Source organism: Amborella trichopoda, chromosome 12 (genome assembly GCF_054954075.1).
Source record: "Amborella trichopoda isolate Santa Cruz 75 chromosome 12, AtrichopodaSantaCruz75HAP2 v2.0, whole genome shotgun sequence".
In the NCBI taxonomy this organism is placed as follows: Eukaryota; Viridiplantae; Streptophyta; class Magnoliopsida; order Amborellales; family Amborellaceae; genus Amborella; species Amborella trichopoda.
This window is the reverse complement of record NC_142347.1, coordinates 32479256-32506214: the sequence shown is the minus strand read 5'-3', so window position 1 is coordinate 32506214 and position 26959 is coordinate 32479256. Positions and strand designations below refer to the sequence as shown.

General features: G+C 33.5%; 1 protein-coding gene across 3 annotated transcripts; it reads right to left on the bottom strand.

Moving 5' to 3' along the window:
• Nucleotides 1-655: 655 nt before the first annotated feature.
• LOC18430978 (alpha/beta-Hydrolases superfamily protein) lies at nucleotides 656-26018 on the bottom strand. Of its 3 annotated transcripts, XM_006841116.4 has the most exons (10): nucleotides 25322-26018; nucleotides 24881-25061; nucleotides 16871-17004; nucleotides 16291-16403; nucleotides 12309-12432; nucleotides 2425-2580; nucleotides 1589-1741; nucleotides 1397-1476; nucleotides 1213-1262; nucleotides 656-1056 (listed from the first exon to the last, which is right to left on the bottom strand). In XM_006841116.4, the coding sequence occupies exons 1-10, from the start codon at nucleotides 25682-25684 to the stop codon at nucleotides 875-877; spliced, it is 1536 nt and encodes a 511-aa protein (XP_006841179.2). In that variant the 5' UTR covers nucleotides 25685-26018; the 3' UTR covers nucleotides 656-874. The 3 variants fall into 3 exon arrangements, with proteins under 3 accessions (XP_006841179.2, XP_011622147.2, XP_088709543.1); XM_011623845.3 differs by lacking the exon at nucleotides 2425-2580 and having other exon boundaries at nucleotides 25322-26009; XM_088853417.1 differs by lacking the exons at nucleotides 656-1056; nucleotides 1213-1262; nucleotides 1397-1476; nucleotides 1589-1741; nucleotides 2425-2580 and adding an exon at nucleotides 7631-7963 and having other exon boundaries at nucleotides 25322-26009.
• Between the last annotated feature and the right edge of the window lie 941 nt (nucleotides 26019-26959).

Sequence of the window (26959 nt, the reverse complement as noted above, 5' to 3'; positions counted from 1 at the left end):
TCAAATGTCCATAATGGCAGTACCAGTATCAAAACTTTTGGAAACAATGCTTCCCAATAATTTGTTATAAGGACTATTGATTTGAGCCATTTGTGGTGCCATTGAGGAATTGTTAGTCCATGAATATGTAGTCCATATTAAAGTATTGGACAATATGAAATAATTGAAATTTGCCATTGGTAGGAGTTTGCAGATACAATTATTTGTTTTTTTAGGGGATCTAGTCTGATTATGGTCTACCGCAACTAGGACCATGAGATAATTTGAGACAACTGCTCATGAAAGCTATCTTTTGTGAAAGGAAAGTATATACTGTATATCCGGTTAATACGGAAGGGGTATATTGTAATCAGTAAATATGGGTAGGGTCGATACAATATCTTGTATTTATGGTAAGTCTGGGTATAGTTTAGGTGCTGTGATTTATTTCTATATTTTCTCATTTGTAATTTGTCTATAAAAGACAAGTTTGTACATTCATACAATTAATGGACACTGAGTCTGTTCAGAGAAACTCGAGACTCTTCACATCTTTTTCATTGATAATATCAGGGCCACAACATTGACTCATAGAGCCCACCATAGTAAAAATAACATAAATAAAGCGACAAGATAATTCAAAACAGGAGCCATTCACAACAAGAGAATCCCAAACTGCAAGAAGTCCACCAGATCTGCCATTACTAGGGGAGAAAAGAAAGTCAAAAGGGCCAATGCCCCAAAAAAGTTCCAAGAAGCGCTACATTAAAGTTTGCTATCTTAGTTTCTTGAAGCAGTAAAATGTGTGGTTTGTGTTTGTGAGTAAGCACCAAACATCTTAACGTCCTTCATTTCATTTGATCACATAGCACACTGACATTCTACAAGAAGGTTTTCATCGTTGTCGAAAGTCCTTACCGCCTCCGGTGACCCCAGACGAGCCAGCTTTCCTCTTCATAAAATCCATGTTATATTCATGAATCCACCCTTGTATGAGTTCTATCTCTTGTCTCCTTTGTTCCACAAGCCACCTTGGATCTTGTCTTGTGGCAAACCGAAAATCCAAATGGTGAGCACCTGTCGTACCAACATTAAGGGAGTAAACAAGACTAAGGAGAGATATAACAGAATAACTAGCAATTTAGCTAAACAATAAGGATGCAATATCTGCTAAATCATTTACAAATTAGCTGCTTTGTGTGTGTGAGAGAGAGAGTCATCTCATGGACTTGCCTTTTTCGGTAACTAGAGCTACAATACTAGATGATATATTCTTCAGCACCCTGCATTTTAAATAAGAGAATGTTGAAATATACGTGCTCTATCCTCTACATTGGAAAGAAAAGGGAATTTTTCATAAAAAATGAGAAAATTATAGAGAAAAAAAGAGCATATTATTAGTCGTTATATTACTTACCCTCCTCTACTCCAAGGATCCACCATGCCATTAGAGAAGATAATATTACTCCCAAATCTTTTCAACACTTCCTCAATGTTCTATTCAAAACGCAAAGCCATCAATTTTGTCAAGAACCAAAATAGAGTTAAAAAACTCGAAAATACAGAAGAAATGAGTAGAAAGTGATAATTAAGAAGCAAAGAGTTGTACATGGCCTCCAAATTCAGTGGTGATCCAGTGAGGTCTAGCTTTGACCCCATATTTCTTCATGCAATCATCTTCAATCTCTTTGTAGCTGAAAGTTGATGGGGGAAACATGCCTTGTTGAGAGCAACTCATGGGCATCACCATCTCAGTGCATGCCTACGTGTATTTTCAGCACCACTTTAATTATTTTTGCAAGGGAAATCGAATTTTATTTTCCTCTAATGTTATTTTTAAAGAAATATATACAATGAGACCATTTACTTTTGATACAGGGAGGTCACAATATTTATTGATGGTAAGATAAAGCCCAAAATAAAATTTTCTCAAATATTGTAACACCATTTCATCTATTGGATTTCACATTACTAAAAGTGATTATGACCTCCTTGTACTAAAAACAAATGGTCTCATGGTATACAATCCCTATTTTGAATCACATGACTTGCATTATTTGCTATGGATATCTATTCATCTCAGGCCATCTTGTGGTTACCATCTTACCCAAACCTTCTTGATCAAAGGCTTTTTGTGAACACTCAAAAGAAGAAAATATCACAGTTATTACATGAAATAAACATTCAAGTGACAAATATCTGTCTTTCCAACGATTCATACATTATAACATTTTGGGTTATGCTCCATTTCTCAAATTGGAATATTATTACTATGATTTGAGTTCCTTGAGAATGCAAGCTATGAAAATCCTATATAGTTATTTCTCCTTTTCTTAAGTCATACTACCATCATAAATACAGTTTTCTATCTCCAAAATGAAGAAAATATTTGGTTCGAAAGGTGGTTTTTTCAAATATGAGAGAGAGAGAAAGAGGGCTACATACTTGCCAATTCCAACCGTGGAGGCCATGAGCATCACTTGCATTCTCCATGTCAAAGCATTTTTTGGTGCTGCTATAGTTGTAATACACACTTGCAGCCGCAAACACCTTAACTAAAGTATCTGTCTCTGATGGCAATCCATCTATATTTCTACACATCTTACCATATACCGATGCAAAATCAATTCTTAGTTATTATCTAGACCTTTTGCACATCTTTAATTCATCAACACACAAATTAGGGATCATTTTTTCATGGGAAATTTATCAAAACACATTTAAAATATCAACTACTTATTATTTCACTCATTTATTTAAAATTTTTAAAATATCAACTATTCTAGGAAGCAAGACATTAAATAGTTCATAAGTTGGATGCTTCTTGATAAACTTCATTTTTTCCACATCATAGAAATATGGGCATTTCAGAAAGATCTAAAAAAAGAAGGGTCTTAAAAAAAAGAGGGATTGTACATTATGAGACTATTTACCTATAATACAAAGAGATCACAATTAAACCTAGTCATCAGATGTGAAATTCACCAGCTTGGAATATGTAATAAATTTCAAAAATTTTCTTTTGGTCTTTGTGTCCAGTCAATGATAAATTCCCAGCCTCCCCATTTGGGATCCAATGGCTAGCAGTAACTGTGACCTCCTTTTTACCATAAAACAAATGGTCTTATTTAATCTTTCCCATTAGAAAAATGAGGAAAGTAGGTTATTATGGCTTTTCAACATGTTGTAGTTTGCTAGTAACATGCCCCCTCCCCTCAATCATTGTTCCTTGACATCTGACAGTTGGGGGAGGTGCTAGCAATATATGGAGAAGCAGTGCTAGCAAGATCGCACCAGGCCAATCAACTGGTGATGGGTGCTTCCAAGTAACTCGGAACCAGGTCGGTTAACAGGTCCGAGTCAGTCAAGTAAATTATAATCGGTCAAAGATCCCAAAAAACAAATTTCAAAAAATATGGAAAATATAGATTTTATATTTATTTTGTTATTACTTATAATTATCTTTTAAAAATTAGAATTAAAACCACTTGTTATATAAATTAATGGAAAAATCTAGTGTATGCCCACTAGCCTACCGCTACATATGAGCTCAACGGCCTAGATTGAATTTGGGTCGATCCAATAATCACGATTTTATTCGTATTTGAATTTTAATATTTTTCTATAAATCCAAAACATTTGAAATTTTGAGCATGTATTATTTTAAAATAGAATAATCTAATAAAAATATCAAAAAACAATTTGCAAAAAATATGTTGGCCAAAATACCCCTAAAATATTTCAGGGGTATTTTGGTCAATTTATATTTTACGAATATTTTTTTAATATTTTTATTAGATATGCCATGATGAGCAGAATAGATGCCTAAAATATCATATGATTTGAATTTGAAAAAATAAAATAAAATAAAAATATGAAATACAATTGTGATCATTGGATCGGCCCAGATTGAATCTGGGCTATTGGGTTCATATGGAGTTGTAGGCTAGTGGGCCTACGCAAGCTTTTTCCTAAATTAATATATGAAGACTATGAAAATATACAACACAATTTAGAATTTGACATACATTAAGTCAATGGAGAGAATTACATAGTGCAACTAATATTGGCTAACAGTAATGAGAGTCGCAAGGGGGCTCGAGGTACTCTTGTGTCTCGCTATCAGGGTTGACAAAGTTCACTGTGCCAAAAATCTGGTAAGCCCTAGTGGAGTTTGTAGTTCTTTAGTTGTTCCTCCTCGCCAGTAAAAAATATTTCCCTTGGTACCCCCTTGGCCAAAGTCTTATAGACTCGTCTAGCCTTCGTAGTCTCCCCCACCCTAGTCTATGTTATGACCTTCAGTAGCTTCGACATTGTCTTCATCCCCAACAACTTGGTTATGGTGTCGATTACAACTTCGCCTCTCCCTTGTCAAGTAGCTGCTACCCCTCGATGTTTGGACTTTCTTCCGAACCAATCTCAGTGCATCATATACCTCTACATAGGCCATTGTATTATGTTGTGCCCTTCACAATCCTTTACGACTGGCTCTTGCCAATCATTTTCATTGCCCCATCTATCTCCTTGTCATCTTGATCTTGATCTTCATCCTCAGCATACTCCTCATCATTGGTGTCCATGTCCTCTGTCATGTCTCCTTCATTGGGTACTGCAACATCCTCATTATCTTTCATATCAACAGCTATCCCATAAGGAAATCATGGTATAATATTGTGGTCCTTTGTGATACCCACTCATCGGTCAGGTCCTTTCAAAAGGTGTAATCAAAGTTGATGAGTGTGTAGTCTGTGGGGGTCTTCTTTATGTGTCGCTCTCTCAATTTCAAGTTATATTATATGTACACTAGGTTGTGCATCGTCTGAGTCTTTAACTTATTTCTACTAGGAGCATGTATCCACTAGAATATACTCCAGTTTCTCTCAAACCTCGAGGAAGCACAAGTTTGACTCAGTACTCTTACTGCAATTTTTCGTAACTACTTCGTTCGAATTTCGTGTAGCATGCACTATTGTGCTAACATAAACAAACATACCAATACTTAACAATAAAAAAGTTAATAAATTTAAAAAACCCACAAATAGTAGTGTATTAAACTGTTATAAGTAACTCGGGTGCAATTTTGCAATTGCTTTTTTAGCATTTTATGAAAATTCACCACGATTTTCCATTTACATAATAACTTATAAGGAACAAGAGGCGTATACCAAAAATTAGTACAACCTAGTAATGCAATTCGTTATTCTGAATTAAAACTTCTATTACAGACATGTATAGTGAAAGGTTTTACTTTAGACATACACTCCATCTGAGTATCATGATCAGGCTCAAGCCTACAGATGCAGTTCATAGCCCCCTACATTATATCCAAATCATCTAACATAGCATTGGAGTACAAATTTTGTGGGTTAAGAGAAAACTCTGCAAATGGTTTATCACAGTATTAATTACGCCAAATTTACTCAGAGTTGAGATAGAAAAATAAGTTGGGGCGATGAATTATAAATTAACTGTCGCATAGATATCACAATGAAATTGGTGGCTCCACCTACAATTGATGATCGCCAAAATCTCATCAATCGAGATGTTATTTCGAATTAGGGCTTCCCTTGCATGTATCATTGTATCGAATAAGAAACTCATTGTTGGCTTATCATTAGAGTCAATTAACCTCAACACCTACACTGGAGGTTCAATTATAGAAATAACATGGTTGCATCGAGCCTAGAAACTCTAATTGATAATGATTCTTTCAAGCTCCCTTCCATGTTGACTCATTGCTTCTCTATCAGACTGTCAATCGTTAATATGTATCATTGATATCAATCATGCCTTGTTGCATAATATTGATTGTATAGTAAGGAACGTCATGGTAAATCTAATAGTAGATTTCCTCACAATCTCTCACCTACATTGTTCCTTCACTAAAATGTGCAAGTACATGTGAATGTATATGAATCTTATAATTATCTTGCATTTCAAAATAGACTTTTGACCCACTTCAGCTTTCCTATAGATTTAAGCATCAAATTAATACAGTGGGCAGCGCAGGAAGTTTAATAAAGATTATGTCTTTTCTCCATTAGCAACGTCCATGCTTTTTTGTAATTTACAACATTGTAAGTTATTACTTGAACCGCATTTTCAAGTCCAACCTCATCTACAATCTTATACATGTGTATGAATAATAGTCTTGTAGTCCTTTTTTTATTAGATATGTCAATACTATAATTGTAAACAATGCCCTTAGTAAAAATTATTAAAAAATTAACAATATGTATGGGACCTTGTCCTTCCAACCATTTATCATGATGGACACTCCAATACATGGCTTGCAGACCTTGAACTGAGCAATATGCCTATCTGCATCATCAACAACATCTTCTAAACATGGCCGTACAAGGTCCTTCACGGTTGAGGCTTTGAAACCCAGCCCTGCATTATTATAGTAAATACCATCTGTGGGTAGTTGTCCGAGTTTAATGCATTAAATAACAAGCCATTAGCATACCAAAACATGTTGTTAATCTTTCGATCCCTTTCCACGAATTTCCCTCCAAATATGATTAGCATGATCTTGTATGCTAATGTCTTGTCATTTAATTCTGCAAACTCAGACTACTACTCGCAGGTGGTATTTGCTAGTGTTGATGTAGGGCCACGTTTCAAAGCCCCACCTGCAAATGACCTTGCAGGGCTATGTTTAGAAAATATTGTTGATGATGTAGATAGACATATTATGCAGTTTAAGGTCTACTGGTCAAGTATTAGAGTGTTAATCATGACAAATGGTTGGAAGGAAAAGGCTCATAAACATCTAGCTATTAAATAAGCTCCCATAGGGACATTGTTTACCACTCTAGCACTGACCTATCTAATAAAAAAATGACTACAAGACTGTTATGCACACACATGGACAAGAATGTAGATTAGGTTGGAGCTGAAAATGTGGTCCAAATAATGATTGAAGTTGCTACAAATTAAAGAAAAGTAGAGAAGTTGCTAATGGAGAAAAGACCCAATCTTTATTAGACTCCCTATGCTGCCCATTGTATTAATTTGATGCTTAAAAACATAAGAAAGCTGAGAAGGGTCAAAATTTGTATTTTGAGAAGTAAGATAATTACAAGATTTATTTACAGTCACACGTACGTCCACGCTTTAATGAAAGAACATTGTAAATGAGAGATTGTTAGGGAGTCCACTAATAGGTTCGCCATGACGTTCTTTATTATACAATCAATGTTACGGAACAAGGCAAGATTGAGGTCAATGATACACATCGATGAGTGGCATCTGATAGAGAAGCATGACTCAACGTGGAAAGGAGGTTGAAAGCATTCTTATCGACTGGAGGTTCTGGAGCGATGCAACCATGTTATTTCCATAACTGAACTTCTAATGCAAGTATTGAGGTTAGTTGACTCTGATGATGAACTAGCAATATATTTTTTGTTCGAGGCAATGACACGCGTAAGGAAAGCCATAATTCAGAATAACATATGAACTAATGAGATTTTGCCGATCGACGATCTAGGTGGAGACAACAACTGCATTCTGATATCCATGCAGCAATTAATTTATGATACATCATCGCAATTTATTTTTTCTCTCAATGGTCGCTCCAAAATGTGTTAGGAAGAAATATGATTAAAGATGTTATGACTCCATATCAGGGAAATAACCAGAGCACTAATACAAACAAGGCCAAATTCACCCTTGAGTTTTATATTATGGAAACAACATGGTTTTTACATATATACCGGGTACCTGAGGAGTTCCAGGGACTTATAATCCCTGCTACAGGTTACATCAACCTTTTATATGGGGTTGAACACCCAAGATTTGGGTCTTGAAGCTTATACACTCACAATTCTAAAATGACACTTATACAAAGAAGTGGAAAAAAATCAATATCAAGGGCGTATACTTGGTTATGTGCAAGGGTATTGTCCACGAATTACCTCCTTCTTGAGCTGATACTTCAAGTCGGGATCAACAACTTTTCTCTCTCTCCATATGATATCTACACCACAAATTAAAAGATGGTGATATCAAAGCCTATCTCTTGACTGTCAGTGCAATGAGTAGTCACTCTTCATATCTCTCTATCACGTTAAAAAATAGAAATAGTAATGGGTGCATATTGATTTCATCCTCTCCACTCTCTCACTTGAGAAACGAGTTTATATAGGCTTCCTAAATTGATAAGGATGAGAATTCATGAAGTATATCCAAATCGTTGACCATATTCATCTATCTCTTATAATATGTTTTTAAAAAATAAGCTTGTATCTTTATTCAAATTTGAAAGCACTTCCAGATGCCCTTAATAATAATTGTCTTGATCTTGATCTTGTCTTGATGTGATATTGTCTTGATGTTTGAATTTGAAACTACAACTGCCAATATTCAGCATAATATGCCATGAGAACATCAAGGAAAGTGGTCATTCATTATCCCTTGTCAGTCAGTCTGCAAAACAACATTGATATTTTTGAATATTTCCACTGCCACTTTCTGATGACTTTCACCAAGAATTTTGATAGGTGGTAAAGGACTCAAAGACGAACATAATGATTCATACCTCACCTCAAATGGATCATAGACGAGAGAGATATGGTCCGTCGGAGTGAACTCATTTATGCTGTAGATTATGACAATAGATATGAGGATTACAGGAGCAACGGCTTCCACCATAAGGGGTTATGGACCTTGAAAATATGATAATTTTGTAGAGCGGACTATGACACACATCTCTACAAAATTTGGGCTCAAGATTTTCTATATATTAGGAAAAATCTTCCATTGACGGTAAAACTTCTACATGGTTTTCATGGTTACTGTTGCATAGCATGTCGTTTTCTCATGAGAGAATGAAGGGGTGCAGCACTTATGTGGCCGATTTGGCATTGAGTCAGGAATCCAATGGTCCATGTCTCATGAGAAAACTCTTTATAGATTGAGAGGATCTCGAAATTAATAACTAGAGGTCATCCTAGCTATCTGTATGGCAGACGACGCATAAGAATCTGGCTGCCAATGAATACAGCTTATGGGTTAAGATATCTCCAAATGACTTGAAACTTTGGGATGAGGGATATTATGCCTCAAGTATGATTTTTCAAGAGTTTCAGACCAATCTCCAAAATATGAAGTTCGGGTTTGTCGGTCAAGGCATATCTTGATTGCTGGTGAATATGAATGACGAACCAAATGATGTCCAATTTGTATGATCCTTGGACTAAAGGCATATGAGGCCTCATTAGATATATTTATAAGGATACACCTCATTTTGATATTATATGATGATGTTTCCTTATGCTCTGTCTATCAAATAGTATAATTTTGGCAAACGACGGATTCAAAAACATATCATACCGCATCAAACTCTTCCAATGTTGTATGGAGAGGTGTATCATGGCCTCAGGGATATATGTCCCAGAGCTTGTCTCAAATTACGATAGCTTGTGGTCTTTTTTATGATCGGTCGTTAGTCAAGATGCACATATTTGACCGACAACGGATTTGAAAGTTCATCGTACCGTATCAAACTGCTCCGATATCATGTGAAGAGACGTATTGTAGCATCGAGAGTATATGTTCCAAAGCTTGTTTCAAATTGAGATGGTTTGATACCTTTTTATGATCGGTCATTAGCCAAAATGTAAAAATTTGACCGATGATAAATTGGAAAGTATATCAACTGTATCTAAACTCCTTTGATATCACCTCCCATATTGTAGCCTCGGAAGTATATGCCCAGAGGTTGTCTCGAATTGAGATGATTTGATACCCTTTTTATAATCGGTTATTAGCCAATATACACATATTTGACCGATGACATATTTGAAGGTGTATCGTACCATATCCAAACTCCTTCGATGTCATGTAGAGAGGCGCATTGTGGCCTCGGGAGCATATGACTCAGAATTTGTCTCGAATTGAGATGGCTTGATACCCCTTGCCATCATAAATCATTAACCAGGATGTATGAGTTGATCAACGACTAGGACTCTTTAGGCATATTAGGGCCTTCACATGACGAGTTACATGTATATCATACTCCATTTATTATATTAGGAGCATGGTTTACAAATACTTTCAAGAATCATATCAATTAAGCTTGTTCAGTAATCCATCATCTTCCAAGATATATTGATATGGCGTCCATTCAATATTTATCGCATGCAGCGCACCGTTAGATGCCCTAACGTATTTCTCTAAGTGCATTTAGTCTCGTATGATGACTAAAACATACACCCAACACCAACTCTTAGTAAATTTTGACATAATTAATATTGTAATAAATCATGTCTATGGTTCCTTTTTAACCCTCACAACTTGTACTCCAATACCATATTAGATGACTCGAATATAATGGAAGGGATCAAGAACTGCATCTACAGGCTTGAGCCTGATCATGATACTCATATGGAGTGTATGACGCAGACATTCAATAGTTATCTCATGCATCACACCCTTAGATGCCCTAATGTATTTCTCTATGTGTATTTAGTCTCGTATGATAACTAAAACATACACCCAACACCAACTCTGAGTAAATTTGACATAATTAATATTGTGATAAACCATGTTCGTGGTTCTTTTTTAACCCACACAACTTGTACTCCAATACGACATTAGATGATTTGAATATAATGGAAGGGATCAGGAACTGCATCTACAAGCTTGAGCCTGATCATGATACTCATATGGAGTGTATGATGCAGGTAAATCTTTACGTGTTTATTAATAAAAGTTTTAATTCGGAATAATGAATTGCATTACTAAGTTGTCTTAATTTTTGGATACGTCTATTGTTCTTTGTAGCTTATTATATTACATGAAAAAATGTGGTGAATTGTCATACAACATTTCTAAAAAAGCAGCTACAAAATTGCACCCAGGTTAGTTATAATTGTTTAGTGCACTATTATTTTTTAAATTCATTATTTTTCTGTTATTATATATTTGCATGTTTGTCTATGTCACTACAATGGTAGACGCTACATGGAATTCGAATGAAGCAATTAAAAAATTGCAGTCATAGTACTGAGTAAAACATGTGCTTCCTTGACATGCAAGAGAAATTGGAGTATATTATAGTGGATACATGCCCTTGGGGGAAATATGTTAAAGACTCAGACGTTGTAGAACCTAGTGCATGTCTACTATAATTTGAAATTGAGTGAGCAACAAATAAGGAAGAATCCCATATACTACAGGCCCATCAACCTCTTTTATGTCTTCTGAAAGGACCTTGCCGTTGAGTGGGTATCACAAAAGACCGCAATATTAGACCAGGATTTTCTTAGGGGACCAGTTGTCGATATGGATGATAATGAAGATGTTGCAGTACCCAATGAAAGAGACATTGCAGAGGACATGGATACCGAGGATGAGAAGCACGTTGAGGACGAAGATGAGGATCATGATGATGATGAGACAAATGGGGCAATAGAAATGCTTGGCAAGAGCCAATCATGGAGAATTGTGAAAAGGCCAATATGATATGGTACCCAATGTAAAAGTAGAAGATGCACTGAGAATGGTTCGGGAGGAAGTCTAGACATCGAGGTGTAGTAGCTATTCGGTAAAGTAGAGATGAAGCTGTAGTAGGCACTGTAACCAAGTTATTGAGGATGATGATGATGACAATGACAAAGCTATTGAGGACCATAACACAAACTATGGTAGGGAAGAGCACGAAGGCAAGACGAGTCTAGGAGACTTTGGATAGGGGGTACCACAGGAAATATTCCTGACTGGCGAGAGGGCACAATTGCGGTACAACAAACTCCACCGAGCTTACTCAAATTTTTGGCACAATGAACCTTGATAGCAAGACACAAGAGTATCATGACCCCCCCTCTCTATTCTCATTACTACTAGCCAGTATTAGTTGCACTTTGTGACTCCCTCCATTGAACTAAGGTATGTAAAATTCTAAATTTTGTTGTATATCTCCCTAGTCTTCATATAGTAATTTATATAAAAATTTGTTTGAATTCTATTTTAAGATAATTGTTGGTAATAACAAAATATACATAATCTATATTTTTCTATTTTTTTATTTATTTTTAGGCTTTTGACCCATTTAAAAAAAAAATTAGAATTACTTGACAAACTCGGACCGGTTAACTGGACCGGTTCCATATTACTCGGAACCGGCCCATGGCCAATTGAACCGGCTGATGTTTCTAACACAAGAGAAGCTAACCGCTAGTACTATGTCCATCGAGAAAAAGGAGTGAATTGGTCACTTATAAACGGATTAAGAAGCAAGACATAAAAGGGAAAATGGCATTACAATAACAACCTTTATCAAAATTTCAATGTAAATATTTATGGGGATTTGTTTGAGGTACCTCATTTATTGGATAAGCGGGTAGAGGCCTCATGAAATTAGCAGGTGTTGGGTAATTTACCATCGCCGTGTAAACAAAAGCCGACCATAACCAGTCTCTCACTGAATACACAGATTTAATATCCCTGTAACACAATATTATATAAAAATAATAAAAAATTAGCAATAAAGGAGAAACATTCCTGCATTCCCCATGATTTCTTTGTGATATATGCATTCATTCACAGACCCATTGAAGGGTATACAAACAACCTTTAACGCGTTCTTATTGAACATGAACTCATACAATGCTAAAAAATTGTTTTATTTTTTATTTTTATTTAAAAATTATGTTTTTCTGAAATTTGATGAGTATATTTAGTTTTAAATTGCACACAACATAATAATAATAATAAAAAAAAAGTTTGAAAAAAAATCGCCAACAATACTCCAAAATGTTTTAAGTTATTCTGGTCAATAAAATATTTTTATTTTTTATTTAATGAGCTGGATAAAGATGCATCTACACACCAACTTTTATATTAATATATTTGTCAAATGAAAATTAAAATAAAAAATAAAGAGTGCGGTTTGTATAGAGCCGAGGCTCTAGACAATCTGAGTAAAGCACACTTTCAAATGGTGTTCATAAATGTGGTTTCAATACTAGAAATCTTTTTGATAGCCATAAAATATATTATATCTTTAATTATAACATTTAAAGTTTCAAAAATAGTGTTGATCAAGCAAATATATGGAAACTTTTAAAATCTTGAAAATTGACAGTTCAAAAATTCGTTACAAGATGCACTATTTCAAATTTGAAATCCATTTTTTCTCATGTCCATGCATCCTGATCTCGAGATAATCAATTTGAGCATCAAAAAGACCTATTCTAAAAAAACTTTTGTGGTATAATTTGATTGTTTAGAGCCTCGGCTCTGTACAAACTTTTCCCAAAAATAAAACTCACATACGCCTCCTTGTACAATGCGGAGCCATGGAAGGGTGCTTCTGTACCGCTCCCCATCCACAATGATGTGGACAGGATACTTTCCCTATTTCTTTTTCTGACGAAAAGGGCGAAGTGAGAAGTTAAAATGTGGCAAGCAATGTTATGGAACCCGGTTGAGTTCATTCGGACTGGACTGAGTTACGCAGGTCAAGTAGCCCATGTAAAAAAACTAAAAAACCTCAAAAATAGTAAAAAAAGAAAGAAAGAGAATGCTGTGTAATTTTTTTTTATACTTTGGAAGTGTTTGAAAAAGATTGATGAGTGTTTTTTGCCATAATGCCTATTTTAATTTTTTTAATTTTTTTTATTTATTAAAATGTTTTAAACTATAAAACAAGTTTTTTTAGATCTATTTTTTTAAAAAATGGTTATTTGAAATTTTTAAGGATTGATTTTGTTTTTATTTTAATTTTATTGTATTTATTTATTTTTTATATTTTTAAAATATTTTAACTTTTAGAGTTTTTTTGTGTTGTAAATGACCCTGGAGAGTCACTCAAACTCGCCCAAGTCACCCCAACCAAAGGCCGAGGCTGAGGCAAGCCCTGTAACATTGGTAGCAAGTAAATAATATTTGATCCCTTTAACTTACAAAAATATATATATTGCCAAAATTTTCCAATCAAAAGTGCCAAAATTTTCCAATCAAAAGTGCCATCCAACAATATGTAGTTGTTGCAAAATATTCCAAGAAAAAGTATAGGAAGAGACCATTTACTTGTAGTTCAAATCGGGTGATTATAAAAGTGTAATTGACTCGACTCAAAGTTGAAAATAATATTTTCGAATTTTGTAACACACCCTAAGCTACCCAATTTAATATCTAATGGCTAATCACCCTAAGCCACTCAATTTAACATCTTCTTTGTAACATAGATAAATAGTCTCCTATACTTTGTTGCTTTTCCTGTTTGTCATTTTCTGTTCTGACGCAAAAGCAACCTTCATGTGTGCTTATGTATATACTTCAAGGAAAAAGTTTATATAAGTTCCAACTTTACAAAGTGCACCTAAAAACCCACTAGAAGATTGTTGCTATGTTGGAAAACCCTCAAATCGGTTATCTCTACCTCGAGATTCATAGACATGAAAAAAATGGGGATCTTTTATCTTAAAAATAATTCAACTTCTAATATATTATCTGGATCGTCTATTTTCAAGATTTTCAAGTCTTTATAGATCCGCTTGATAGTAACCATTTCTAAAACTTTAAATTTCATAATTGAGGGCGACAATATATTTCCATATCATTACAAGGATTTACTGTATAAAAACTGCTTCTTCAATATAGTTTTGAGGTCCACCTTACTCCAATAGTATAAAGTTGACAAATTATACAAACCTCACTCATACTTAAAAAACAGGCCAAAAAGCAAACGCCATGACGTACACCTAAAAAGCCACAGGTGCCATACATCTCTCATGTACTTAACTTGAAAACCCTATGTTTTTTTGGTCTATTTGCTAGGTACCATTCGATTTCAATTTTACCGTACGGTGCTATATTTTTAAAATTCTAAATGCCCAAATGACAATTTGGGCATTAATCATATGGTGCTGGTGGCTTACGGATGCATCCATAGCTGGAAAGGTAAGGTGCGCTTTCAAATTTTATCATGTGTAAAATATTTTTAGGATTATCTCAAAATTTATATTTATATCTAATTATAAAATTTTAAATTTCAAAAATAGTTAAAATCAAATAGATCTATAAACATATGAAAATCTTGAAAATAGACGGTGTAGATAACATATTGTAAAATGCACTACTTCTGAGGCTTAAAGCCTTTTTATTTTTCATGGTCATATATCTCAATGTTGAGATAATCAATCAAAGGGTTTTTCAACATTAAAGCTACTTTTTCCGATGAATTTTTGAGGTGCGTTCGTAGTTCTACATTATAAGGTTGCATCTTATAGAAACTTTTCCCTTAATCATATCTTGTAAAGGGTTATTTGATTGTTTTAATTTTTATTATCTCATGGCATGATGGTGGTGGTGGTGTTGAAGATGTTATGATGATGGCAATGGGCGTGAGGCATAGTAGTAGTGGAGGTGGTGAACGTAAAATAGTGGTGGTGAAGGCAATAGTAGTGGCTAAGTGGTGGTGAATTGCGTGAGTAGTGGTATGTAGGTGATGATGATGGTTGTACTGCAAGTGGTAGTGCTAGTGTTGTGGTTGCGGTTATGGTTGTGGTCGTGGTCGTGGTCGCAGTCATGGTCGTGGTCGAGATTGTGGTTGTGGTTGTCGTCGTCGTCGTGGTCGCAGTCATGGTCGTGGTCGAGATTGTGGTCGTGGTCGTGGTTGTAGTTGTGGTCATGGTCGGGTGGTGGTGTGGGCGCAAGTGAGAGAAATTGAATTTTTTGAAAAATTGCTCCTTGCGACATTGCTAAAGAAATCTAATTTGGAAGGCGATTCAAATTTTAAAATCAAATACCCCTATGAGGCAAATCGTATTTTTAATCAAATTACTATTTTTCTTGAAGTGTGGTGACTAAGAGTTTGAGGTCCTCTTCTTTGTTGTAATTAATAGGAAAAGTATCCTATCCACATCTTGTCAATAGGTGGAAGCACCCATCTACCAGAGGAGATTTCACAAGGCTGAATCTGACGGCAAAGAATTAGTCTCATTTCTATTTTTTTTTATTTAGATAATATATTTATTTCAATCTTTTGGTGTTGGTATATTTTCATAAATAAAACGAAATAAATTGATTAAAAAATAGTTAAAAAATGATTGAAATACCTCTAAATTTAATTTAATCAATTTTTTTAAAAAATATATTTTTATTATTTTTGTTCAATTCTACATGAAGCTAAATACCAAACTTCATATTGATATCAGTTTTAATAAAGAATAAAAATAAAATGCGAAATTCAATTTTGACTTAATCTGAACTATTCAAAGGTACTTAGTGCACCTTATAAGACCCAATACCAACCCCAATCAATATAGCAAATTGTTAAAAATAAAGAAGAAAACTCACTTGCAAGTCCTGAAAACCCGATTTAGTTTTTGCAACCCTTTTTCTTGAGTGGATATAACTTGCAACTTATCCCAACTTGCCCTTATTACATTAAAGCAATTCAGACTGGCATCCTGCAAAACCCTCAAACCTAGTAACATAAATGGAAATTGTGATGATGATGAATAATAACCAGAACCATAACAATGATAATAACGCTAATGTTCAGAACATTATAAGCTCCATGAGTATTGTTTCCCCTTTCACTTTTGGCTATTTCTCCTTCTCCAATGCTCATCACTATTAGCGAAGGCTCGTTATCATTAATCAATTAGAGGACTTTTCACTATCAAAACAATCTTTTTCTCTACATTTTTTAGGCATGCCTTTTTTCTATAATTTAAAGTTGCAACTTTATATAAACTTTTTCCTTTATAATAACTACATTGATGAGGACATTGACGTAATGGTTGCTTACAATAGTAGTTGTAGGAAGGTAAAATTCTGGTCTCCCCAAATGCAACAAAAGGCAAGTTCATTTGGACTAATTGAATTCAAAACAAATTTAAAACATGAACTCCATGGGCTTAGCTTGACAAACCTTAAAATCCTTTGAAACTCCATCATAGAAGCTAGTCCATGAGGCAATGTCATCAAACTGTAAAATTGGTGCTGATGAGGCCACCGCCCCCATTGCTATATGTGGGTACTTCAATCGGAACCATGCCGCTAACACTGATAACAAAAGATGGGAAATAAGAATCAAATCACTATCATCATTTTGTTTTTGAGATTGTATAGACTATTTACTTTTAGTCACAATCACTTTTAGCTATTGAATGTGAAATCCAAAAGATTGAAGTGTGTCACAGTATTCGAGAAATTTTATTTTGTATCTTGTGCCCCAATCAATGATACTTCCTTAACCATTTAATTTTACATTTAATGGTCAATAATCATTGCGCCCTTCTTGTATTAAAAAAGTAAATAGTATTGATGTAAACATTTCCTTTGCTTTTCTTGTGTATCTTACATGTTTTCTTTTTGCCTTCCATTCTTTGTTCAAGCTCTCAAGGTATAAGCACCAGGTAAAGTATGCTCACGATCCTTATGAACACATAAAATCCATAGACATGGCTATGATAGTTCGAGCAATGGTTGGATGGTGATGCAGAAAACGGTGTCAAAAAACCAGGTAAAATGGTGAGACCCACTATCTCCATCATTGTCAAGCCATTGATTTGGATGGTCACGATCCTCACTGTGGATTTCCCACTCATGTGGAATATAGTTTATGTTCCAAACCATAAATGGCCTTAATGTGATAGAAAAGGTACAATACCGGCATTTTAGATATTGGTGACCCGATCCAGAATCGGGTGATCCAGATTGAGAATCGCCCTGGTCATCCCGGATTTGTAAAAAAACCGGTATTCAAATATTAGTACTAGTAAACTCCTCGTGTTATATCACAGAATCGTTGATTCCGTATAAAACTCGATGAGTCCGACGATCGTGTGTCGAGTCCTACGAAAAAAAGGTTGATCAGTGTTTTTTTGAACCATTATCACGGGATTAGCTTTTTCTTGAATTATTGATGCATTGCAGCTTTCTCAGGCCTTTGTAGGCATTCATTATTGGTTTTAACATTATAAAACAATCAAAATTAGAGGATTGAATCACGAAAATCAAAAGATTCCTGGCAAATCCTATTTCCATCATTCTATCAATTTCCAAATAAATTGTGTCAATTTTTTATTCAAAATTGAAAGGTTTTGAAGGAAATTACATTATTAATAAAACTGTAGATCTTTTTTTCATGATTAAGTAAGTTTTATTTGTCTATTTTTGAAGAAATCAAATCCCCGACCACGATTTCACAGTTTTCCGCCATTCTTTAGATTTCCGACGACAATATGATCAATTTTGATTAAAAACAGAGGGGCTTTGAATAAAATATTATCATTCAAAAGATTGTAGAGTTTGCTTTCATGATTATGCTAGTTTTGGTACTCAATTTTTCAATAAATCTAGGGTTTTTTTTAAGAACAATCGATGGAAAAAACTCCACCAATCTTGGGATTTAAGTCAATATGGGCAAAATGTTTTTTTTGAAATCATAGGGGTTTTGTCCGAAATCATGATATTGAGAAACTATTGTAGCATTCTTGCATAATTAAGTAACAATATTTGATCGATTTCTCAAGAAATCAAAAGTCTGGCACCGTTTTTCTTTTTTTTTGAAGAACAGTCTGCGGTCATTTTTTTTAATTTGATTCAAGTGAAATTCATGTATGCATTTTGATCATGATATTCTTATAAATTAATTTGCTGATTTAAATTAGAAATTTTGATTAATATTTGTTCTTGATTCATACAATATAAGATTACATTTCATTTGATATTCTTGTAATTTGATGCCATGAATTTATGAATTTAATAGGAAAAAACTTGTATTTTTTTTAGTTTATCGTCAATTTTTTTATTGCACTAAAATTTATGTTCTTAAATCTAGATACATAATTAAAATTTCTTTGATACATCAAATGTATGTATATTCATGTTTCTCTTCCTATAAGAATATATTTTGTTTTCTATTTTATTCTAATTATAATCAATGATTCAATTCTATGTCATGAATATATAATTATCATGAAAAAAAAACTTGTATTTTTCAAATTTATCATCAATTTTTTTAATGGACTAAAATGTATGTTCTTAAATCTAGATACATAATTAAAATTTCTTTGATATATCAAATGTAAGTGTGTTCTTATTTCTTTCAGTATAAGAATATATTTTTTTCTATTTTCTTGTAATTATAATCAATGATCAAATTCTATGTCATGAATGTATAATTATCATGTAATAAAAACTTGTATTTTTTAATTTTATTGTCAATTTTTTTAAAGCAACCAAAACGAAACCGCCTTTCGTTTTGGTATTAAGTTGTTTTTTGGTTGTTGTATGTTCCATTTGGACTTTGTATTATATCATTGATTATTATAGATTTTTTTTTTTTTTCTGCGATATGAAAGAATGGTTAACACAACAGACAACCAAACATGAAAACAATGGTTCAGACTCTCAATATTCACCTATTTTTTACAAGTTAATGAAAGTGCATAATGCATCACTCCTAAATTCTTTCAGACACTAAAAAACCACAATTTTTAGAGATTTATAGTAATTTTTTTAAAAAAATTGGGACAAAAATTGTTGAACCCACCAATTCTTTGATTCGATCCACCGATTTTTCGATGCGACATGGGTATGGGTGTGACCTATTCAAGTCATCGATCTGTTTTTTAAAACACCAATTCTAACATTCCCCTCAGCTTTACTAATTAAAATCAAACAAATACCCTTTAGTGTGTGTTTTGTCTGAGCGAGTACGCATGCAATTTGTTTTGATAGTATGTGCCATTACCTTTTAATTAAACACAGAAATTATTGGGGCGAGAAAGCCATGGTTCCATTCTCCTTTTTGCCACTTCGTATTGTACAGTGTTTAAAAAAATGGACCGGTGACTCGAATCGGTTACACTCATACTTATGCCAAAATAGAGAATCAGTGGATCGGATTAGATAATCGACGGAATTAACAAATTTTGTCTCAAATTTTTTTAAAAACTAACTATAAATCTCTAAAAATAGTGTTTCTTTAATATCTAAAAGAATTTAAGAGTGGTGCATTATGTACTTTCATTACTTTGTAAAAATATATGAATATTGAGAGTTTGAGTCATTGTTTTCCTCTCTGGATGTCCGTTGTATTAAACATTCATTCATATCATTAAAAAATAGATTCCATAATAATCAAGGACATAAATACAGAGTCCAAATGGAGCATACAACAACCAAAAAATAACTTACTAGCAAAACGAAAGGCGGCTTTATTCCGGTTGCTTTAAAAAAGTTGACAATAAAATGAAAAAATGCAAGTTTTTATTGAATGATAAGTATACATTCATGACATAGAATTGGATCATTTAGTAAAACAATCATTGCTTTTTTATTAAAAATTATTTAAATAGGTACATTTACCATGAAGCATGAGCAAATTTAAAAATTTTTATAAAAGTACAATGGCATTTTGGAAGTTAGTGTCTTGGAACTTTATTTGTAGAGTGCCCTTATCCTTTAGTTAAAAGTTCAATTTTACCCCTTATGGAGATAACAAAAATATTCTTTATCTTGTAGTAATATTTACAATTTTGCCCCACAAAAGTAACTTTTTTTTAAAAATAGAGTACAAAATTAATAAATCCACCATTCACAACTCTCTCTATTTTGAACCTTTGTAATTTGAAGGGTTGTGAAGTTCAGAAAAGATTGTTTTATTGATAGAAAACATTCAAATTGATCATCTTGACCTCAAGATACATTGATATATAAAAAAAAAAGATTTTATCATAAGTATCATGCATCTTGTAACATATTATTTGAACCATCTATTTTAAAAATAATAATTATTTATATATCTGCTCAATCTACACTATTTTTGGAGCATTAAATTTCATAATTAAGGTTGATAATTGATTTGCATGCCGCTGTAAAACTTTCTGGCAACGAAATTGCATCTTTCAACATAGTTTTGCGATGCACCTTACTTTCATTGTTTAAGGTTTATGACTTATACATACCTCACCCAACAAATAAAATATTTCATATAAGTTGGTCAATTTTGGAAAATAAAAGTAAGTCGCTCCTCAACAACCCATCCTTCCAATTGATCACCTCATCCTTGAGATGTGAGATAGGCAAAAAAAAAGGATTTCAAGTTCTAGAAATAATGCATCTAGTAATATATTATCTAGACCATCCGCATTCAAGATTTTCAAGTGTCTAAAGATTTGATCAATCTAAACAATTTTCTGAACTTTGAATTCATAACTAGAGATAGAAATAGATTTTCAGCCAATATTGGGCTTTTAGGAGGGTTTGAAGGTGAGGATTTTTTAAGGCTTGGAAATCCATGTCCACCTATCACTGTGAAATTTACAGCTCTATATAGTGCAAATTGATTAGATCTATAGGCATTTAAAAACCTTGAAAATAAACAATTTATATAATGCGTTATAAGATGTATTATTTTTATAAATTGAAAACCCTATTTTTCATATCCAGAGGTTGGGATGATTGATGGAAGAGTTTCCAGTCCAAACGACCTTGAGGTGCACTTTAGGTTTATAATCCAAGGTTGACGGTTTTTATAAACTTCTATCACTTTAATTTAGCATCATTTCTCTAAAAATAACTATAGGAATATTTGACCTTCAATATTGGGTCTTGGTGGTAGGACCCCTACACCCTAGTTATCTATTCCCACCGATACCACCACAATAACACCTTCTAAAAGATTTATTCTTAAAGTATTTTAAAAATGGATAGGGACCTGTCTTTTCTATTGATCTACCCCAAAAACAAAAAAAAAACCAAAACACCTAAAGAAAATATCATCCGTCATTTTCTTTAGGGAAAATATCATCTAGGGAGTCATCGGCCCTTGTAAAATCATTGACTAGGTCAAAACATCCCAACCTAATTTCAAAAAGCATACTTTTTGAATTTTTATTCAATAAGGCACTTCCTCAAAAGGTATAATAAAAAATACCAAGATTGCCCATGTTCAAAGGTGGGTACTCTGAAAAAGTCCAGCAGTTCAGTAATTTAACCCAACCAAGAAGCCTCAACCAAATAATAGGAGCACACCTATATGTTTTGGAGAGTAAAATTACTAAAAATACCAAAATTACTAAAACACCCTTTGTTGTTCAGAATCCCAAACCAGGAACCTTTACTTATTGGTATTTGAACTTTTTTTGAGTGAAATGAAAATTAAAAACTATTTAACTCTTAATAATTTAATTAGAAATTTTGATATCATATTTTACCTTTTTTTTTTGGTGATGAATGGCAACCCAAGAAAAGAGCATCGTGTGAATTTCCATTACATCATTTGATGTATATTTATTACATACCTCTTTGCTCCACAAATTCGTATATTTAATGCATACCTCTTTGCTCCACAAATTCGTAGAAACATACTTAAGCGGGTTGTTATTTTACTTTTCCAAGCACATTTAGAAGAAGAAAAGGAGATAGAAGGGTGGATGGGAAAAGCAGTGATTATTCTCTGAAAAAATTTATTATAAAATGAAGGTCATATTGCCCATATTTTAAAGGAACCTGTATAGAAAACGGATAGTGGTACAGATAGAACAATGCCTACAAATCCCTTTTTTCTTTTAACTTAAATTCTTTTATGATAGTATCTTAAGGATAGACTCACTTTAAGGGTAACAGGAAATCACATACATACACAAAAGAAGAGTATGGATATAAACATATAAAACGACATGTTTAAAGTAAATAGAGAGATTAATGTAAGTATCTTTTTATTTTGTGGTATTTAAAAATGGCTCCAATTTTTTCAATATTATTGGCAAGTTTTGTCTCCTATTTCTTATTTTTCCTCAAAATGCCTTTGGTTCGTAACTCCAACTTCCAAACCGATTTACTTGCATCATGCTTTTGTTGTTATTTCCAAATTCTACTAGGAGTTCTAAACATTCTTTTTTTGAGTAACGACACTATGAGACCTTCCCACATCCATGTGAGTAGGACCACAAAAGATCACGATTAAATTTTGACATAGATCTTTAGAAAAGTTATCACATGGGTGTGGGACTTGGGTGAATGGGTTTATTGATAACTTTTTTAGAGATCTGTGTCAAAATTTAATGATGATCCTTTAGGGTTCTCTTCACATGGGTGTGGGAGGGTCTCATAGTATAATTACTCTTCTTTTTTATTTAATTTTATGCACAAAACTCGAAGTTTCAAACATAAAATGTTTATAACAAAAAAAAAATTATGTTGTGAACATAGGGTTCCATGCGTCCCTTGGAACTCTAAATTCGTAACACAAGTTTTGTAACAAAAATATTACATTCTAGAGTTCTCGACATAAAATAAGAAAATAGTGTTCAGAACTTTGAGTTCCATATATATATATTTTTTTAGTTAAACTCTATGTTTGGAATTCTAAGTTCTGCATATAACTTTTAAAGAAAAAGTTTATTTGGAACTCTTAGTTGGGAAGTAGGAGTTCCAAATTATCCAAACTTAGAGCATTTCGAGAAAACTTAAAAAATTTATATTAGGGTGCTCACACTATAGAGCAGTTTACAATTGTAGTCAACAAATTTTGGACATTTATATACCTTTGTTTGGTAATACAATATTTTTTAATAAATGTATTTTTGGTCATCTAAGAGGGGTGTTACGTCACCCACATAAAGCATTAAATCCCGTAGTGTGCTCCATATGGGTGATGTAACACCCATGTGGATAATTTGATGATCTTTTTAATGATCAAAAGTACCCTTACTACAAAAATATTTTATTATAAAACAATGGTGTATAAGTGTCTAAAATTTGTTGATTACAATTATAAAATGCTCTATAGTATGTACACCCTAATATAACCCAATATAAAAAAGGGAGAAAAAAGATATATATTTGCCTCAAATAAAAAAATTGGAGTATATTTTTAATAGGGTGTGGTTTGTAGAAGGGTGAGGCTCTAAACAAGCAAAGTAAGACACACTTTCAAATGGTGTCGAAAGATGTCATTTCAATATCAAAAACATTTATGATGGCCTGAAAATTTATTTTCTTCTCTAATCATAAAATCTAAGGCTTCAAAAATAGTGTACATCAAACCGATCAATGCACACCTGAAAATCTCAAAAATCTATAGTCTAGATAATGCATTACAAGATGCATTATTTCTAAGATCTAATGTTTATTTTTTCTTCATGTCCATGTATCTAAAGGTCAAGACGATCAGATTTGAGGGCTTTTCAACATCGAAACAACTTCACATGAATTTTTTAGGTGCGCCTTAGTTTGACTGTTTGGGGCCTCAACCGTATATAAACTTTTTCCTTTTAAATAACAAAAATATATTTCCGCTAATTTCTCATGTAAGAGAAGAGGTTTATAATCATGGAGTGTGATGTACATTTGACACTTCCACCCACTTTTACTCTGTCCCATGCCCCCACCGTCCTCGTACCCAATGAGACGCTCAATTCCAAAATTTGATACAATGATTTGTAATTTGAAGCGGCGCTTCGTGACTCCCCTATTTCAAGTTAATATCTGACCCGCCCTGTGAGCGCGTCCGAGTAGGGGCCGAGTTCCAAAGCAACTCACCCCACCCTATAAATGTATTAAAATACAAAATTTTTGAAAATATATAAAAAATTGGAAAACACCATTATGTTTATTAGAAATAAGCTTTTATAAGATTTTGGTAGTTTTTAAAAAGATTTGACAACTTCTATATAGTTTTTTTCTTTATGTTCCCTAAAATATTAGAAATCTAAGTAAAAATTTTCAATTATCAGTATCTTGTGGATCTTCTTAATTTTTTTAGTCTTCTAATACTTGCTATTGCCTTGTTTTCTTATTTCAACTGTTTTAAAAAAATTTGTCCTTTTTTTTTTTTTTGTAGCAAATTCAAAAGGAGTAGCAATGGAAGAAATTTAAGAGAAATAATTATGTTGTTATTAGTAGATGCAGGAAAAAAAAGACTTACTCCCACCATAAGAGCCACCAAAGACCACAACAGGGCAAGCCTGAGCAGAGAGATTTTGTTTGAGACTTGTGATGAGAGTTGCATAATCAGCTAATGCTTGCTGAGAGGTTAAATACCCCAATGTTGTTGCAGACTTGTATGCCCCTTTCCCAAAAGGCATGGATTCTCCATAAAACCTATGCTGTCAATTGCGAAGGATTTCTTTTAGATTGATACCCAACTTCAGAGGAATTCAATATCAGAGAGAGAGAGAATCAAACCATTGTAGACAGGGGAAAGAATCAAAGGAATGAGAATCGAAAAGGTTTACAAAGTAAAATTTGAATAAGTCCCTGTCTGCAAATGTTCCAAAAGAACGGAAAAAGCATGTATTTTGTCTGGCTGTTAAATTTATTGATTTTCATAAGATAGACCAATGTTGAATACTTCGAAATTGATCACCTCTATGAACACCAGGAGTGCTCGAAACTTGGGAGCGATGTCGAGCAAGAAGCCGGTGTTGGCTGCAAACCATTCGATGTCTCCTTCGTTGCCCGTGTAAACAAAGATTGGAGCTCTCTTCTTAGGTCCATCCCAGTACTCAGAGTTTAAGAGGTACTTTTGGTAGAAAATCTTGGAGCTTTGAGGTGTGAATGTGAAATGATCTAATATTTGAGGGAAGAAATGGGGTTTGTAGTCGCTTTTGTTATCTGGGTTTTGTTGCAGACAGAGTGACTGAAGAGATGGGAATGTTGGTTTAAGTGCATTTGCACTGGTTATTGTTGATAACAAGAAGTAGAGGAAGTAGAAGAGAGATGGAGGCATCTCTGGTTTCCACAAGTATTGTATGAAGTGAAACAGTGGTGTTCTGGTACTGTGAGAATGAGATATTGGTCTCTCTCCTTCTTTCCCTATTTTTTTCTTCCTTTTTCTTGTCTGGTATATGCAGTTGAGGATATGGGGTATGGATGGGAAGGATATTTATGCTTGTTTTCTTCTTAGTTACCATGAAAGCAATGAGTGTTATATGCAGTTGAGGATTTGGTTTGTGGATGGCAAGATATTTATCCTTGTTTTCTTCTTAATTCTATGAAAGTAATGAGTGTAGTCTCCTCTCTCTCTCTCTCTATTATTCTCTCTAGTGTCATTTTGGATCATAAGTTTTGTTTTGTTTTTTTTTTTCTTTTTTATTATACTGACCAAATTTGAAGTGTTAGTTTGTCTCTCTTATTGAATTAGTGTGAAACTTGTCGACTGCTCTGATTACGGCCATCCTTTTGTGGGTCATTAGTTTAGTTTATTATTCTTGAACCAATCATTAGTGTAAGCACATATTTTCTCTTATTTGTTATCCCTTTTCAGTAAAGAGAATAAATTGACCGCCATATAAAAGGTGCAAGAGGGATAAAGATTGTGCTTTTTTTCTTTGAGGTAGAAAGGTAGTGTGCTTAACCATTTTCTGTCTTTCTATTCTCTCTCTAACGCTTTCTTCTAGCCCTTCTGAACCCTTCTCTACTTTATTTCTTTCGTTTTTCTTTTGCCAGTGAATCAGGGGTGATGACAAGCCCCTACTCGTAAAGGGGTGTAGCACAGGTTACTACAGTTGCTCAAGCACTCTAAACTTTAGAGTTCTTATGAGATTCAATTTATTATTGCTGGTGTGGCCGCAGTTTGTCATATCTTGTTGGATGATGAAAATTGCTAATCGTGTGGTTATCATTCTCCATCCACATGATGTAGGCCATTAACCACGAATTGAATTATTGAATCATCATTACCTGGAATAATTAACTCATTTTCCTTCTTAAGTGTTATTCCTAATAGGAACAGTCACTTTCTGGTAGATAGGTTATAGTTATATTCCATTTTATTTAGAAATTTTTAGGTAGAGTATGTACATTAATAGCATTGATTTAATTAACTTTGTCTACATTTTGAAACAATATTTGAAATGGCATCTCACCACATAGTCAACAGTCTTAGGATGTTTTTCTTTCTAGAATCTAGATTTCTTATTTTCTCCTTTCTTTTTGTTGAGTTTCACCCCTTAATTCACTTTTCTACAATAACTTGATTATAATAATGAAAATGATATATGGT